This window comes from Anabrus simplex, chromosome 2, assembly GCF_040414725.1.
Source record: "Anabrus simplex isolate iqAnaSimp1 chromosome 2, ASM4041472v1, whole genome shotgun sequence".
Classification (NCBI taxonomy): Eukaryota; Metazoa; Arthropoda; class Insecta; order Orthoptera; family Tettigoniidae; genus Anabrus; species Anabrus simplex.
Window position 1 is genome coordinate 412,635,760 of NC_090266.1, and position 14,423 is coordinate 412,650,182.

The 14,423-nt window shown below is 42.4% G+C and overlaps 1 protein-coding gene across 2 annotated transcripts in view; it reads right to left on the minus strand.

The window, feature by feature from the left end:
- LOC136862869 (solute carrier family 25 member 45) overlaps positions 1-14,423 on the minus strand; it is a 196,051-nt gene that overhangs the window by 145,401 nt on the left and 36,227 nt on the right. For both annotated transcript variants that reach the window (XM_067139137.2, XM_067139135.2), the window contains exon 2: positions 8,925-9,037. In XM_067139137.2, coding sequence (XP_066995238.2) covers positions 8,925-9,037 — 113 coding nt within the window. The remainder of the gene's footprint in view (positions 1-8,924; positions 9,038-14,423) is intronic.

Here is a 14,423-nt window from a genome sequence, read left to right on the forward strand (position 1 = left end):
TCAGTTGAAACATTCGAACGACGATTGCTGGCTACGCAAAGTAAAAAGAATGCTAGATAGAATAGGAATGGGAGACTGCTAGGATAAACAGATCAATAACGAAGATAAGAAAGTGAGTAAGAAAGTAAATATTATACTTGGAGACAAAACATAACGCCCCCAGTTCCTGGAAGCAAGGTGTAAGCCAGCAGTCAAACACACCCTGTACCCTGCCGAGTTAAGGAGTTCTAAGTAATCCTTGTTTGATGTGGAGAGGTTGCCAAGTCACTTCCGTATAGACAATCTTCAATCTTCGTGTCGAGTGTAGTATACGATTTGGCAACTCCGGCTGCAGTAGACGTAGTAAATCCTGTAAGCCACTAATAGACACCGACTGCCACTGGAGAGTAGTGGTGTGAGGCGAGGTCGTCATGTTTTGTTCCCAAGTATGTACTGAAATATAATGTAAAGCAGATAGATAATCATGGCAAAATGTAAGACCAAAGAGAACATTATTTGAATTCTGTGAAATTATCCAAAATTGCCAATACAGAAAGATTTACGAATAGAGAAGTAAGAGGTATGGTGTGGTGCTTAATGGGTGCATATAAGAATTAGGGTCTAAGAGAGAAACGTGACTAAATTGTGAGCATGTAGGGAAACTCACTTATGCCCGGTTTCTTCAACTCTGAGTGAAATTTTACTTATAAATATTAACAATTGAAGCATGGATCGTAACAATTGTGTGATTTGAGAACGACGTGTAAAAAAGGTTGTATATATTCCTCTGATTCTCTGGAAATGATCGAAACAATCCTATGGACTCTGGCTTAGTCAACAGGATGTTTTGAAATACTGGCTTCCGTGGAACACCGTTGCACATACTAGAAAATGGAGGGCTGTAGACCCATGCAGTTTTCACCTGCTCCTCAGAAACATGAACATCGTGGCAGAGAACGAAAAAGAAATGTGACTGAGTGGAAACAAATCATTCTGAAGAGACGCAGTGATGAAGCGGATGAATATATCAGCCGTAGGAACGTTGTAAAATCTGCTCTATCAGAACCATGTGATTCAATTTGAAGTATGCGATTGTGCTAGGAAGATAAAAGAACAGGTGTTGAATCACAACTTTCAATATATTCTGATTCGAGTGCAGTCTTGTGTTCGCACAACACTGGGAAAGTAAGAAAGTTGATATACATATTTAATGTACTATAGTAGGAAACGTGTTTTTCTAATATTATAATTTCTATAGCTTTTATAAAAACAAAGCCATGAACTGTTTTGAGATGATAACTTACCGCGTTTACTCGAAGCTAATGCGCCATCAAACCTAGGACGCACCAGAATTTTAAAAGAAATGAAAGAATAAAATATGGGTGTTTTCGCTTTAGATTCGAATAAATACGGCAACCACACTTTTACCCACTGTTAGATAATACTAAATATCTTCAGTACATTGTGTTCGTTTCAGGTCATACCATGTGCTGGTAAGAAAGGTTGTTTAACCAATACCGTCAGTGTGCAGGGTAAGCAGATGCTTTATACACTCACGCTCATAAATTAAAGATAATTGCACATTATGGTGCCACACAACGTGGCACTGCACAAGACTGACACTAATAGCACAGGCACATAGTGAACAGAAACGAAACATATCTTTAAGTCCACGTTATTGGTGATAAGTTGAGAAAACCGTCCCAAAACACACGTGCTACGAAACGCCACTATTTCCTGCGCATGTACCCCGACATCAATATTTGATATGCTCACCATGCACACGTACACATGCCGCACAACGGGTTGGCATACTCTGGATCAGGTGGACGAGCAGCTGCTGGGGTATAGCCTCCCATTCTTGCACCATTGCCTGTTGGACCTCCTGAAGTGTCCTAGGGGTTTGAAGACGTGCAGCGATACATCGACCGAGAGCATCCCAGACGTGCTCGATGGGGTTTAGGTCTGGAGAACAGGCAGGCCACTCCATTCGCCGGATATCTCCTGCTTCACGGTACTCCTCCACGATGGCAGCTCGGTGGGGCTGTGCGTTATCATCCATCAGGAGGAAGGTGGGACCCACTGCACCCCTAAAAAGGCGGACATACTGGTGCAAAATGACGTCCCGATACACCTTACCTGTTACAGTTCCTCCGTCAAAGACATGCAGAGGTGCACGTGTACCAATCATAATCCCACCCCACACCATCAAACCACAACCTCCATACAGGTCGCCTTCAAGGACATTACGGGGTTGGTATCTGGTTTCTGGTTCACGCCAGATGAGAACCCGGCGAGAATCACTGTTCAGACTATACCTATAATCGTCCGTGAGCATAACCTGGGACCACTGTTCCAATGACCATGTACTGTGTTCTTGACACCAGGCTTTACGGGCTCTCCTGTGAACAGGGGTCAGTGGAATGCACCTTGCAGGTCTCCGGGCGAATAAACCATGTCTGTTCAGTCGTCTGTAGACTGTGTGTCTGGAGACAAGTGTTCCAGTGGCTGTGGCTAGGTCCCGAGCAAGGCTACCTGCAGTACTCCGTGGCCGTCTACGGGCACTGATGGTGAGATATCGGTCTTCTTGTGGTGTTGTACACTGCGGACGTCCCGTACTGTAGCGCCTGGACACGTTTCCTGTCTGCTGGAATCGTTGCCATAATCATGAGATTACACTTTGTGGAACACGAAGGGCCCGTGCTACGACCTGCTGTGTTTGACCAGCCTCCAGTCGCCCTATTATTCTACCCATCATAACGTCATCAATATGTGTTCGTTGAGCCATTTTCACCACACAGTCACCATTAGCACGTCTGATAACATCTGCACACTTACTCGTTGCACCGTACTCTGACATGTACCAACACACCTCTGCGTATTTGGACTGCTGCCAGCGCCACCGTGCGACGACCGCAGGTCAAATGTACCACATGGTCATACCCCGAGGTGATTTAAAACCGCAAACCGCCCACTATGGCGTTGTTTCACCATGTATCGGCATTATCCTTAATTTCTGAACATGAGTATAGGATCTTCCGTACAATGGATTACAATGCTTAGACATCATATGCTCACCGGACAAAGAATTAGTCACCCCTGGAGAAATCATGACAATCATCATTTAATAACGTGTTACTCCACCTCTGTACTTCATAACCACCTGGATTCGATTAGAAAGTGAGTCCACAAGGTTGTGCACGTACGTCGCATCCCGGTTAAGCCACTCGCTGAGGATTCGATCTCGCGATTCCACCAAATTGCAGGGATGCTGTTGTTGGCGTTTTACCCACTGATCCAATGTGTCCCAAATATTTTCAATGGGGTTCAAGTCCGGTGATTTTGCATGTCAATCCAAATGTTATAGGGTGGGGGAGTGTTCATAAAACCAGTCACATATGCGTCCAGCCCGATGACCTTTGCTGATGTCGCCTTGAAAAATCGAGGTAGCAATAGAATACTCATCATGCAGATGTTGACAGAAAGGTAACACCTGATTCTCAGGATTGTTTAAATAAACATGCTGGTTCATGTTAGTGGTCACTTCAATGAGTGGGCCCAATCCATCAGACGAAAAAACTCCCAAAACATCACAAACCCATCTCCCCCATGAACATGACCTTGCAAACTTCCAGGATGAAACGTTTCATTTGACCTTCATTGCACTTGACGACGTGTGTCATTAAGGTTCAGGCAAAAACGTGATTTGTCAGACCACATTACGTTCCGAGTGTAAGCTACTGTCCACGTTCGATGATTTCTAGCCCATTGAAAACGCGCAGCTTTATGTGCCTGTGTGAGCAATGGTCTGTTGGGGGGTGACCGACTCCAAAAGTTCATTGCATGCAGTTCCCATCGCAATGTTATCTCGCTAACAGGTCAGTAAGGAAGTTCATTCACTAATTGCATTCATTCCTGTCGGGTTGGGAAGCAATTTTGATTCACAAACCGTAAAAGGCGCCTCCGGTCCTTTTCAGCCAGGATCATTTTCCCACCAAAATTCTGACGTCGTATGTCATGGCCTCGTGTAGTACACCACTGCTTATAGACACGTTGAGCAGTCCGCTGTCAAACAAAACAAATTCAGCAGTTTCATCACCGTATGGCCATGGGCACGACCAAACCCGATTGCCACTTTTTGCCATTCTGTCACATCCTTATGTCCGCTTGAAGCATAAATGTCTGACTGATCGCTACTGCCTTATGCTCACATAGAGGCGGTGTACGTGCTGTTGAGTTTCTCCGATGGGCTTACCTAGCATACAATGTCCTTGAAGTTAGAGAATTCATGATGTGGCGGGTAGAGGAAACTGTATCTCCACGACAATTCTCTGTAATCTACTGGATGAAACACGAAGTGAAGGTGTTTAAGAAAACAGTACGCGACACAGTTAACGTGATCCCAAGAAGGCTTCATTGGCTTATGGAAAAATCAAGCACAACGTTCAGTTGCAGGATATGAGAGGTACCCTTCGTAATCGATCTCGAAGTGTCAACGACCCTACCAAAGTTTTAATTCGTCAACACATCGAGTCATTCCAAAACACGAGAGTCACTACAGCAGAAGAGAGTCATGAGTAATGTCTTCCTGACGAGATTAGCCCATCATGCATAGGCTCTTTACTGAAATGTATCCAGTTTCGAACATTTCCCGGTGAACATATTCAGACTTATTTTACATGGACTGTATAATAAATTTTGGCATACCTCGTTCTGATACTTGCACAACATGAGATTAACGTATGATTAAATTTTCCTAATGTGACGACGAGACTTATGACATATTACAGCACTGGATATCATACTCCTTCAACAGATCCAGCAAAGGAAGAGGTGTTTAGCGTGTCCAGCGTGCAATACAATACATTTCACAATTACAAATGGCATAGCCGACACCATGTTTATCAACCCAGCTAAAAAAGAAGGATCTCTTGAACAAATGTAATTTTCTTTTGCCTGAATATAGAGTGTTTTATAAAAGACTGCCAGTTGAAAATGCGTTTAATGCTAGTCTTCATAAAATATACCATTTGTATGAAATATGTATTATGTTATATTTCATTTTTTGTTCTTTAAAAGTCGAAATGGATAAGTTGCTTTTATGTCTGTGAATGTGTGACAATAACCTAAAGTTGTATAGCTTTAATATAGAATATACAGCATTTAATAGTGCATTGGCTATTCCCCATTTATTATTTGTTCGTGTAATAACGTTAAATATCACAACACATGCAACATGGCTACGTGTAATAATATTTACATTTTCCTTCACATCATCTCCGTCTTGTAGGAATACATAAAAGTGATAGTAATTGACAAATATGTGTATTCAGATCGATTTTGCTATTTGATTAAAAATATATTACAAATTTTGTCTTCTGATTAGTTATTTGTGATTTCCGTAATATTTTGTAAATACACTGACTGACAGAGCAAATGCAACACCAAGAAGGAGTGGTCAGAACTTTATGCCAATTGCAGGGTAGACTGACGTCACTGAGGTATGCTCATGATGTGAAATGCGCCGCTGTGCTGCGCACGTAGCGAACGATAAATGGGACACGGCGTTGGCGAATGGCCCACTTCGTACCGTGATTTCTCAGCCGACAGTCATTGTAGAACGTGTTGTCGTGTGCCACAGGACACGTGTATAGCTAAGAATGCCAGGCCGCCGTCAACGGAGGCATTTCCAGCAGACAGACGACTTTACGAGGGGTATGGTGATCGGGCTGAGAAGGGCAGGTTGGTCGCTTCGTCAAATCGCAGCCGATACCCATAGGGATGTGTCCACGGTGCAGCGCCTGTGGCGAAGATGGTTGGCGCAGGGACATGTGGCACGTGCGAGGGGTCCAGGCGCAGCCCGAGTGACGTCAGCACGCGAGGATCGGCGCATCCGCCGCCAAGCGGTGGCAGCCCCGCACGCCACGTCAACCGCCATTCTTCAGCATGTGCAAGACACCCTGGCTGTTCCAATATCGACCAGAACAATTTCCCGTCGATTGGTTGAAGGAGGCCTGCACTCCCGGCGTCCGCTCAGAAGACTACAATTGCCTCCACAGCATAGACGTGCACGCCTGGCATGGTGCCAGGCTAGAGCGACTTGGATGAGGGAATGGCGGAACGTCGTGTTCTCCTATGAGTCACGCTTCTGTTCTGTCAGTGATAGTCACCGCAGACGAGTGTGGCGTCGGCGTGGAGAAAGGTCAAATCCGGCAGTAACTGTGGAGTGCCCTACCGCTAGACAACGCGGCATCATGGTTTGGGGCGCTATTGCGTATGATTCCACGTCACCTCTAGTGCGTATTCAAGGCACGTTAAATGCCCACCGCTACGTGCAGCATGTGCTGCGGCCGGTGGCACTCCCGTACCTTCAGGGGCTGCCCAATGCTCTGTTTCAGCAGGATAATGCCCGCCCACACACTGCTCGCATCTCCCAACAGGCTCTACGAGGTGTACAGATGCTTCCGTGGCCAGCGTACTCTCCGGATCTCTCACCAATCGAACACGTGTGGGATCTCATTGGACGCCGTTTGCAAACTCTGCCCCAGCCTCGTACGGACGACCAACTGTGGCAAATGGTTGACAGAGAATGGAGAGCCATCCCTCAGGACACCATCCGCACTCTTATTGACTCTGTACCTCGACGTGTTTCTGCGTGCATCGCCGCTCGCGGTGGTCCTACATCCTACTAAGTCGATGCCGTGCGCATTGTGTAACCTGCATATCGGTTTGAAATAAACATCAATTATTCGTCCGTGCCGTCTCTGTTTTTTCCCCAACTTTCATCCCTTTCGAACCACTCCTTCTTGGTGTTGCATTTGCTCTGTCAGTCAGTGTATCTCTTAAAACTTTGTTATTGTTGTTGTTATTAATGTAACATTTTGGTTAAAATCCCCAGTTTAAAGAACTCATTTTCAACAATTGTCCCAAAAATATGGTTAGGGACAAATGAACACTTTTCCGTCATGTTTCTGAGTGCGCTTGACAGTGAGCGTCTTTTTTTCCTTGCATAAAGCTCTCAGAGTGGTATCTTGGAAATGTATTTAGTCACTTTTTGAGGTTATTTTAGGTTATGATTCACGAAGACTTCAAAGACGTAAACATGTATAATATGAAGCATGTAACGAGTCATTATAGTGAATACGGGATAACGTTGCTATAGATTCAATATGAAGTATGCGAATATGCTAGGAAAATAAAAGAAAAGATGGTTGAGTCACAGTATTCAATGTATTCTGAAATGAGTGCAGTCTTGTGCTCGTACAACGCTGGAAATGTATGACAGTTGATATACGAGGGGAGATCAAATATAAACGGGATTTTATTTTGTATTTAAATTCATTTACTGAAAAACACAAGGCAATTGCGATTTATTTTTCCACATAATTTCCTGCTTTGCAAATGCATTTGTCCCAGCGCATGGGCAGCTTTTTGATGCCCTCGTCGTAAAAAGAACAGGGTCGTGTCACCAGCCAGTTGCGTACGAAGTCTTCCGCACTCTCGTCATCTTGAAATCGTTGCCCTCCTAGAGCTTCTTTAAGCGGTCCGAACAAATGGAAATGGCAGGACGATAAGTCCGGGCTGTAAGGAGGATCATCAAGTGTAGTCCAGTGCAATTCCTGTAGCTTGGAGACAGAGCTGCAGTATGGCGCCGCGCATTGTCGAATCGGTTGGTCTCGTTTTTTCCGGCGATATGCAATCCTCGCCTTGTTTAACAGCTCGCAGAAGTAAGCAGGATTGATTGTGCATCGTTTCTTCCAAAAAATCAATCAGCAAAATTCCTGGCCGATCGAATAAACGGTTACCAGAACCTTGCCAGCTGACAGACGAGTCTTGGCTCTCATTGGTGCTACCTCCCTTTTCCTCCACCACTCCTTACTGGCTGATTTGGATTCGGGAGTGTAGTGGTGGACCCATGTTTCGTCGCAGGTGACGATCCGGCTCAAAAATGCATCACCTTCTTCCGCAAACCTTGCTGTAAGCCTCTGACAGACCTCCAAACTCCTCAACTTCAGATTTTAGGTCAAAAGGCGAGGGTCCCATCTGGAACACACTTTACGGAACTGTAGGTCGTTTGTGATGATTGCTTGACAGCTCCCATAACTGATTCCGACTTGTTCTGCAATTTCTTATACTCTCGCCCGTCGATCGTCGTCAATAATGTCTTTAACCGCATGAATGTTTTCGTCTGTAATGCTGGTCCGAGGACGGGGATCGTGTTGCTGATTTTCCACACGTTCTCATCCTTCCTTGAACTTTTTATGCCAGGCAAACACACGCGTCCTTGATAACGTTTGATCACCGAACTGTGCAGTCAATCCCTGGCAAATTTCCGCCGCTGTAACTCCTTCGCGAGTAAGAGATTTTATAATTACGCGTTGAGTAGTGGAGGGGTGCACCTATTGCTCCGACATCGTGAGCGCTAATGGCGAAACGGCGGGAAATATCTGACAGCGCGCTCTCATCGCTCCTAACGGTCCCACCTAAGCATAGCAGAAGTGCGGGGCCAGTCCTGCCAACTGTTGATTTTCAGGAACAAAAATCCCGTTTATATTTGATCGACCTTCGTACATATTTAATGATTTTCAGGCATTCTTTTACTGTAAGTAAAGCAATGTAATGCTCATCAGAGAGCTGTTACACATTCACAGACACAGCACATCACAGACTCAGCATTAGTGTGTGAGAGAGTTACGAATAAAAAAGTACATACATAAATACTGTACTGTAGTTGAACCTCAGTTGGCGATTTTTCTCGATCGCCAGAATGTAGGTTCCATTTCATTTTAAAAATTAATAATTCCATAAGAAAACTTTCATTACAACGATGTGTGAGTGATCCACGGATCTAATAATAATAATAATAATAATAATAATAATAATAATAATAATAATAATAATAATAATAATAATAATAATAATAATAATAATAAATTTGTATTTACCCCTTCATGTTTTATAGAAGATGTAATAATTTTCAGTATTCCTGCATTCTTCGACACTTGCTGACGGACTTTAATTGTATCGGCCGGATGTCCTACAAGCAAGCCACAGACACCTGAAATTAAAGACGAAGGTCATTAGTCCTCCAACATTTTCATCTTTCTTTGTGTACTTCCGATAATGGGTGAATGGATACTCATACACTTGCACATAGCCTAGTCTACTCATGGGGCATGAATATATGGATATCAATATAAATAGAGGAATTCTCCGTATCAGCTGCAAAGGACATATTTTCCGTTTTATAAACCAATACCAAAACAAAACAAAAGGACAACATTATACTCAAATCCCGGTCCAACTGTAACGTTGGTATAAGATTCTGCTCCAGAAGTTATCTATCATAGGACCTGCTTTGAATATCAAGTACAGTGTAGTATTAATTTATTCTGTAGTGAGGATGCTGAGCGGAAAATTTGAGGTTTGAAATAAGTGAGGACTGTTCCAGAGGGCAATGATTTTTTAAGTGAATGGATAAAAGTACAGGGAGCACTCTTAATTCTTTATTTACTCTGTAAAATATCTCAAAACGTACCTTGCAGGAGGCACGCTGGTTGAAGAATCTTCCCAGTGGAGTAAAGTTAGCGTCTCACTCCTGAGACACCGACTTCGATTTCCGACTCGTCCAGGTTTTTAATACTGGCCTGATGATTGGAATGGATTGAATTGTTGGTTGGATTGTTGGACGCGCTTGTGAATGGTCGGCTGTTGAGAGTGCTCTTGCATTATCTTAGTGATAAAGTAGTTGAAAACTATTGAAATTGTTTAATTTTGTGTTTGTGTGATCCATTATAGGTGCTTAGTGCTTATTGGTAGAAAATAGGAGGAGTGCCATTTATTTGAATTTTATATCAAGTAGTACAGTTAGTGTTCAGTAGATTACGTTTTCTAGGTTAAGTGGGCTAGCTAGGTGTACATTGTTTCGAATTCAGGTTTAGGAAATCATTTATGTAATAATATTACCTTTTAAAAAACTTAAATGTCTGCAGGTTCGATGGTATTAAATTTACAAAGGCAGATTATCATAAGGAGTTGTAACTTCCGCAGCTTTTACATTCGTGCAGACACTAAACCCGGTATTTCGTATAGATATCCGTTCATAGTATCACGGAGGTAATAATTTATTAAATTAAATAACACGATACGCCCGTAATTTTCAATTTAAAAAAGAAATTGAAGAGATACACGGTTCTAATTCCCCGGTATACTTTGCATTTGCACCTTCGTTTATTGTAGATGAAGTACTCGGCATGGTTTTGACATTTTTTTTGAGAAATTATTGTAGACAGTCTCTTATTTTTCAGCGTTTAAGGACACTTTTATTCTCCGTCCCGTTTAGTAACGGAAAATAATAGTAATCCACAAGCTGTAAAAATCATATAACCACATTTCAGTTGAGAATTGTAGTGTGGATACAGTTATTCAGTTATTCAGTTATTCAGTTATTCAGTCCAGCCCCGCGGTGTAGAGGGCAACGTGTCGGCCTGTCATCCGGTGGCCCCGGGTGAGGGGCTTTTAGTTGTAAATGATTAATACACCTGGCCTGGGAACTGGGTGTTTGCGTCGTCCTTACGTTCCTTTCCTCACAATCAACACTCTACACTTCCGCAATTCCACTTACATGCAGGTTCATATCATATGGTGAAAGCAGTGGCAAAAGATCTACAGAGGTCGTCGCCACGAACAACTATCATTTAAAACAAAACCAAAAAATCTTGCTTGCTATATTCGTGTGTATCTTTGAGGGTGTATCATTCGTGAGTATCTATTAGAGCATAGTTGGATAAAATAGTACTAATAATAAACCGTATACGCATTTAGCTTTGTTGGTAATCTTGTAGTAGTTGTTGCGAATTTCAAATTTGCAATTTTCATTTCTGTTTGTGCTTAGTAATAACACATTGTAATTAGGATACATCTGAACGTAGTTTAAAATTATTATAGTGTATTGTAGTATCATATTAGAAATTAGCGTGCTTATTCTATTACTCTGAAATATTTGTGTAGTATAGTCGAAGTATCTGTAGAAACTCTTTTACTAGAATTCTGTTGTTGTAATTAGGATGGATTAACTGCAGCTTAGAATTGTGTAATTCTTGTGTACTCCTTTCGGTATTCAGTATTTAATGGCAGTTTTTATCCTGTTAGGGTGTTGTGGGATAATAAATATAGTACGACTAAGTAGTATTGTAGTGTAGTAGTATATTAATTACCTTATTGTCGTGTGATCTTTGTGTACTATTCTAGACAATATTTCTCTCCTTTCATTTGTTTTCACAAAATAAGTTATTTCATCATAATTTTCTTTTCATTTCACCGTAAAGAATGGCAGAGGAGTGCAAGTGTAGGAACTGTGGGTGTGGCGAGGCATTGAGGAGTATGAGGGAGGAGTTGGAGTGTTTGAGGGAGATAATTAGGATTCTCTCAGAAGACAGGAAGGAAGGTAGGCCTCCCTCAAACAATGTATAGGTTACAGTAGGTGTATAAGAGGGATTGGAAGGAAAGGGGGGAATTATAGAAGACAGGTGGTCAATTGTTTTAAGGAAAATAATATTGTAGGGCCCTATTCAGGATTATAATTCAGGGCAGGTGCTGTGAGAAAACGGTACCAGTCACTGCAGATAGAACAACCGAGGGAAGATGAGGAACAAGGAACTGTTGCTTATAAGTGTGGAAGTAGGAAGAAGGGAAAAGCTAGGAAAGGGAAATGTGGAGTAGTGGATAGGAAAAGACAGTCGGAACAGGTCATGGGAGGAAGAAAAGGGAGAAGGAGGTAGCTTCCGCTGCAGTGAGAGAAGATAGGACTGAACATGAGGGGAGGGAATCAAATGAGATAGGTAGGGTTCAGGATCTGGTCATGGGGGATTCCATTGTTAGACATATGAGGAAAGTGTGTGAAGGAAAAGGAACCAGGGTAGAGTGTTACCCAGAAATTAGGTTGAGACAGATGTTGAGAAAATTAGAAGAGAAGGAGGAGGTAAAGGAGAAGGTATTAGTGTTTCACGTTGTCACCAACAACGTAATGCTAGCAGGTATAAGTACCAACATAATTGGGGATGAGTGGGATCTAGTAAATTCAGCACGGGTGAGATTTAAGGAAGCGGAGATTGTTATCAGTGGAATACTGTGTAGAAGAGATACTGGCTGAAAGGTGATTGGGAATTTAAATGAGACTATAGAGTGTGTATGTGGGAAACCGGGAGTGAGATTTCGGAATCCTAATGGGTGGGCAGGAGATAGGGATCTGCGCCCAGATGGCATTCACTTAAACCGCAGTGGTACGGATAAGTTAGGAAATCTGTTTAGAAGGCTTATAGGGAGGTACATTCAGAGAAACGAAGTGTCTACGGAGCGGTGATAAGGGTACGGAGGGATGACATAAAAATGTTAGTGTTGAACTATAGATGTATTGTAAATTAAGGAATTGAATTAAGTAATTGAATAGATATATAAAAAAGCAAAGCCATCTCCGTATATGCCATGAAGGCCTTTGGAGTGGTGGAATGTAAACGTTAACAGATATTTACTTACTACATATTGTAATAGGAGTTGAATCATGGCTCATAAATGATACAACATACATACACACATTATCATTATAGACTGTTATGCCTTTCAGCGTTCAGTCTGCAAGCCTCTGAGAATTTACTAAACGTCGCCACAATCCTCGATTTGCAACTAGTGTTGTGGCCTCATTTAGTTCTATACCTCTTATCTTTAAATCGTTAGAAACAGAGTCTAACCATCGTCGTCTTGGTCTCCCTCTACTTCTCTTACCCTCCATAACAGAGTTCATTATTCTCCTAGGTAACCTATCCTCCTCCATTCGCTTCACATGTCCCCACCACCGAAGCCGGTTTGTGCGTAGAGCTTCATCCATCGAGTTCATTCCTAAATTAGCCTTTATCTCCTCATTCCGAGTACCCTCCTGCCATTGTTCCCACCTGTTTGTACCAACAATTATTCTTGCTACTTTCATGTCTGTTACTTCTAACTTATGAATAAGATATCCTGAGTCCACCCAGCTTTCGCTCCCGTAAAGCAAAGTTGGTCTGAAAACAGACCGATGTAAATATAGTTTCGTCTGGGAGCTGGCTTCCTTCTTACAGAATACTGCTGATCGCAACTGCGAGCTCACTGCATTAGCTTTACTACACCTTGATTCAACTCACTTATTATATTACCATCCTGGGAGAACACATAACCTAAATACTTGAAATTATCGACCTGTTCTAGCTTTGTATCACCAATTAGACATTCAATGCTGTTGAATTTCTTACCTACTGACATCAATTTAGTCTTCGAGAGGCTAATTTTCATACCATACTCATTGCACCTATTTTCAAGTTCCAAGATATTAGCCTGCAGGCTTTCGGCACAGTCTGCCATTAAGACCAAGTCGTCAGCATAGGCCAAACTTCTTACTACATTTCCACCTAACTGAATCCCTCCCTGCCATTTTATACCTTTCAGCAGATGATCCATGTAAACTACGAACAGCAAAGGTGAAAGATTACAGCCTTGTCTAACTCCTGTAAGTACCCTGAACCAAGAACTCATTCTACCATCAATTCTCGCTGAAGCCCAATTGTCAACATAAATGCCTTTTATTGATTCTAATAATCTACATTTAATTCCATAGTCCCCCACTATGGCGAACATCTTTTCCCTCGGTACCCTGTCATATGCTTTCTCTAGATCTACGAAACATAAACACAACTGCCTATTCCTCTCGTAGCATTATTCAATTACCGGGCGCATACTGAAAATCTGATCCTGACAGCCTCTCTGTGGTCTGAAACCACACTGGTTTTCATCCAACTTCCTCTCAACGACTGATCGCACCCTCCCTTCCAAGATGCCAGTGAATACTTTGCCTGGTATACTAATCAATGAGATACATCGATAGTTGTTGCAGTCCTTCCTGTTCCCTTGCTTATAGATAGGTGCAATTACTGCTTTTGTCCAATCTGAAGGTACCTTACCAACACTCCACGCTAATTTTACTACTCTATGAAGCCATTTCATCCCTGCCTTCCCACTATACTTCATCATTTCAGGTCTAATTTCAACTATTCCTGCTGCCTTATGACAATGGGGTTTATTTACTATCCTTTCCACTTCCTCAAGCATAATTTCACCAACATCATTTTCCTCCTCCCCATGAGCTTGGCTGTTTGCAACACCACCATGATGATTTCCTTTTACATTGAGAAGATATTCAAAATATTCCCTCCACCTCTCCAGTGATTCCCTGGGATCTATTATGAGTTCATCTGAATTACTCAAAACACTGTTCATTTCCTTTTTCCCTCCCTTCCTAAGATTCTTTATTACTGTCCAGAAAGGTTTCCCTGCTGCTTGACCTAGCCTTTCCAGGTTATTACCAAAATCTTCCCATGACTTCTTTTTGGATTCAACAACTATTTGTTTCGCTCTGT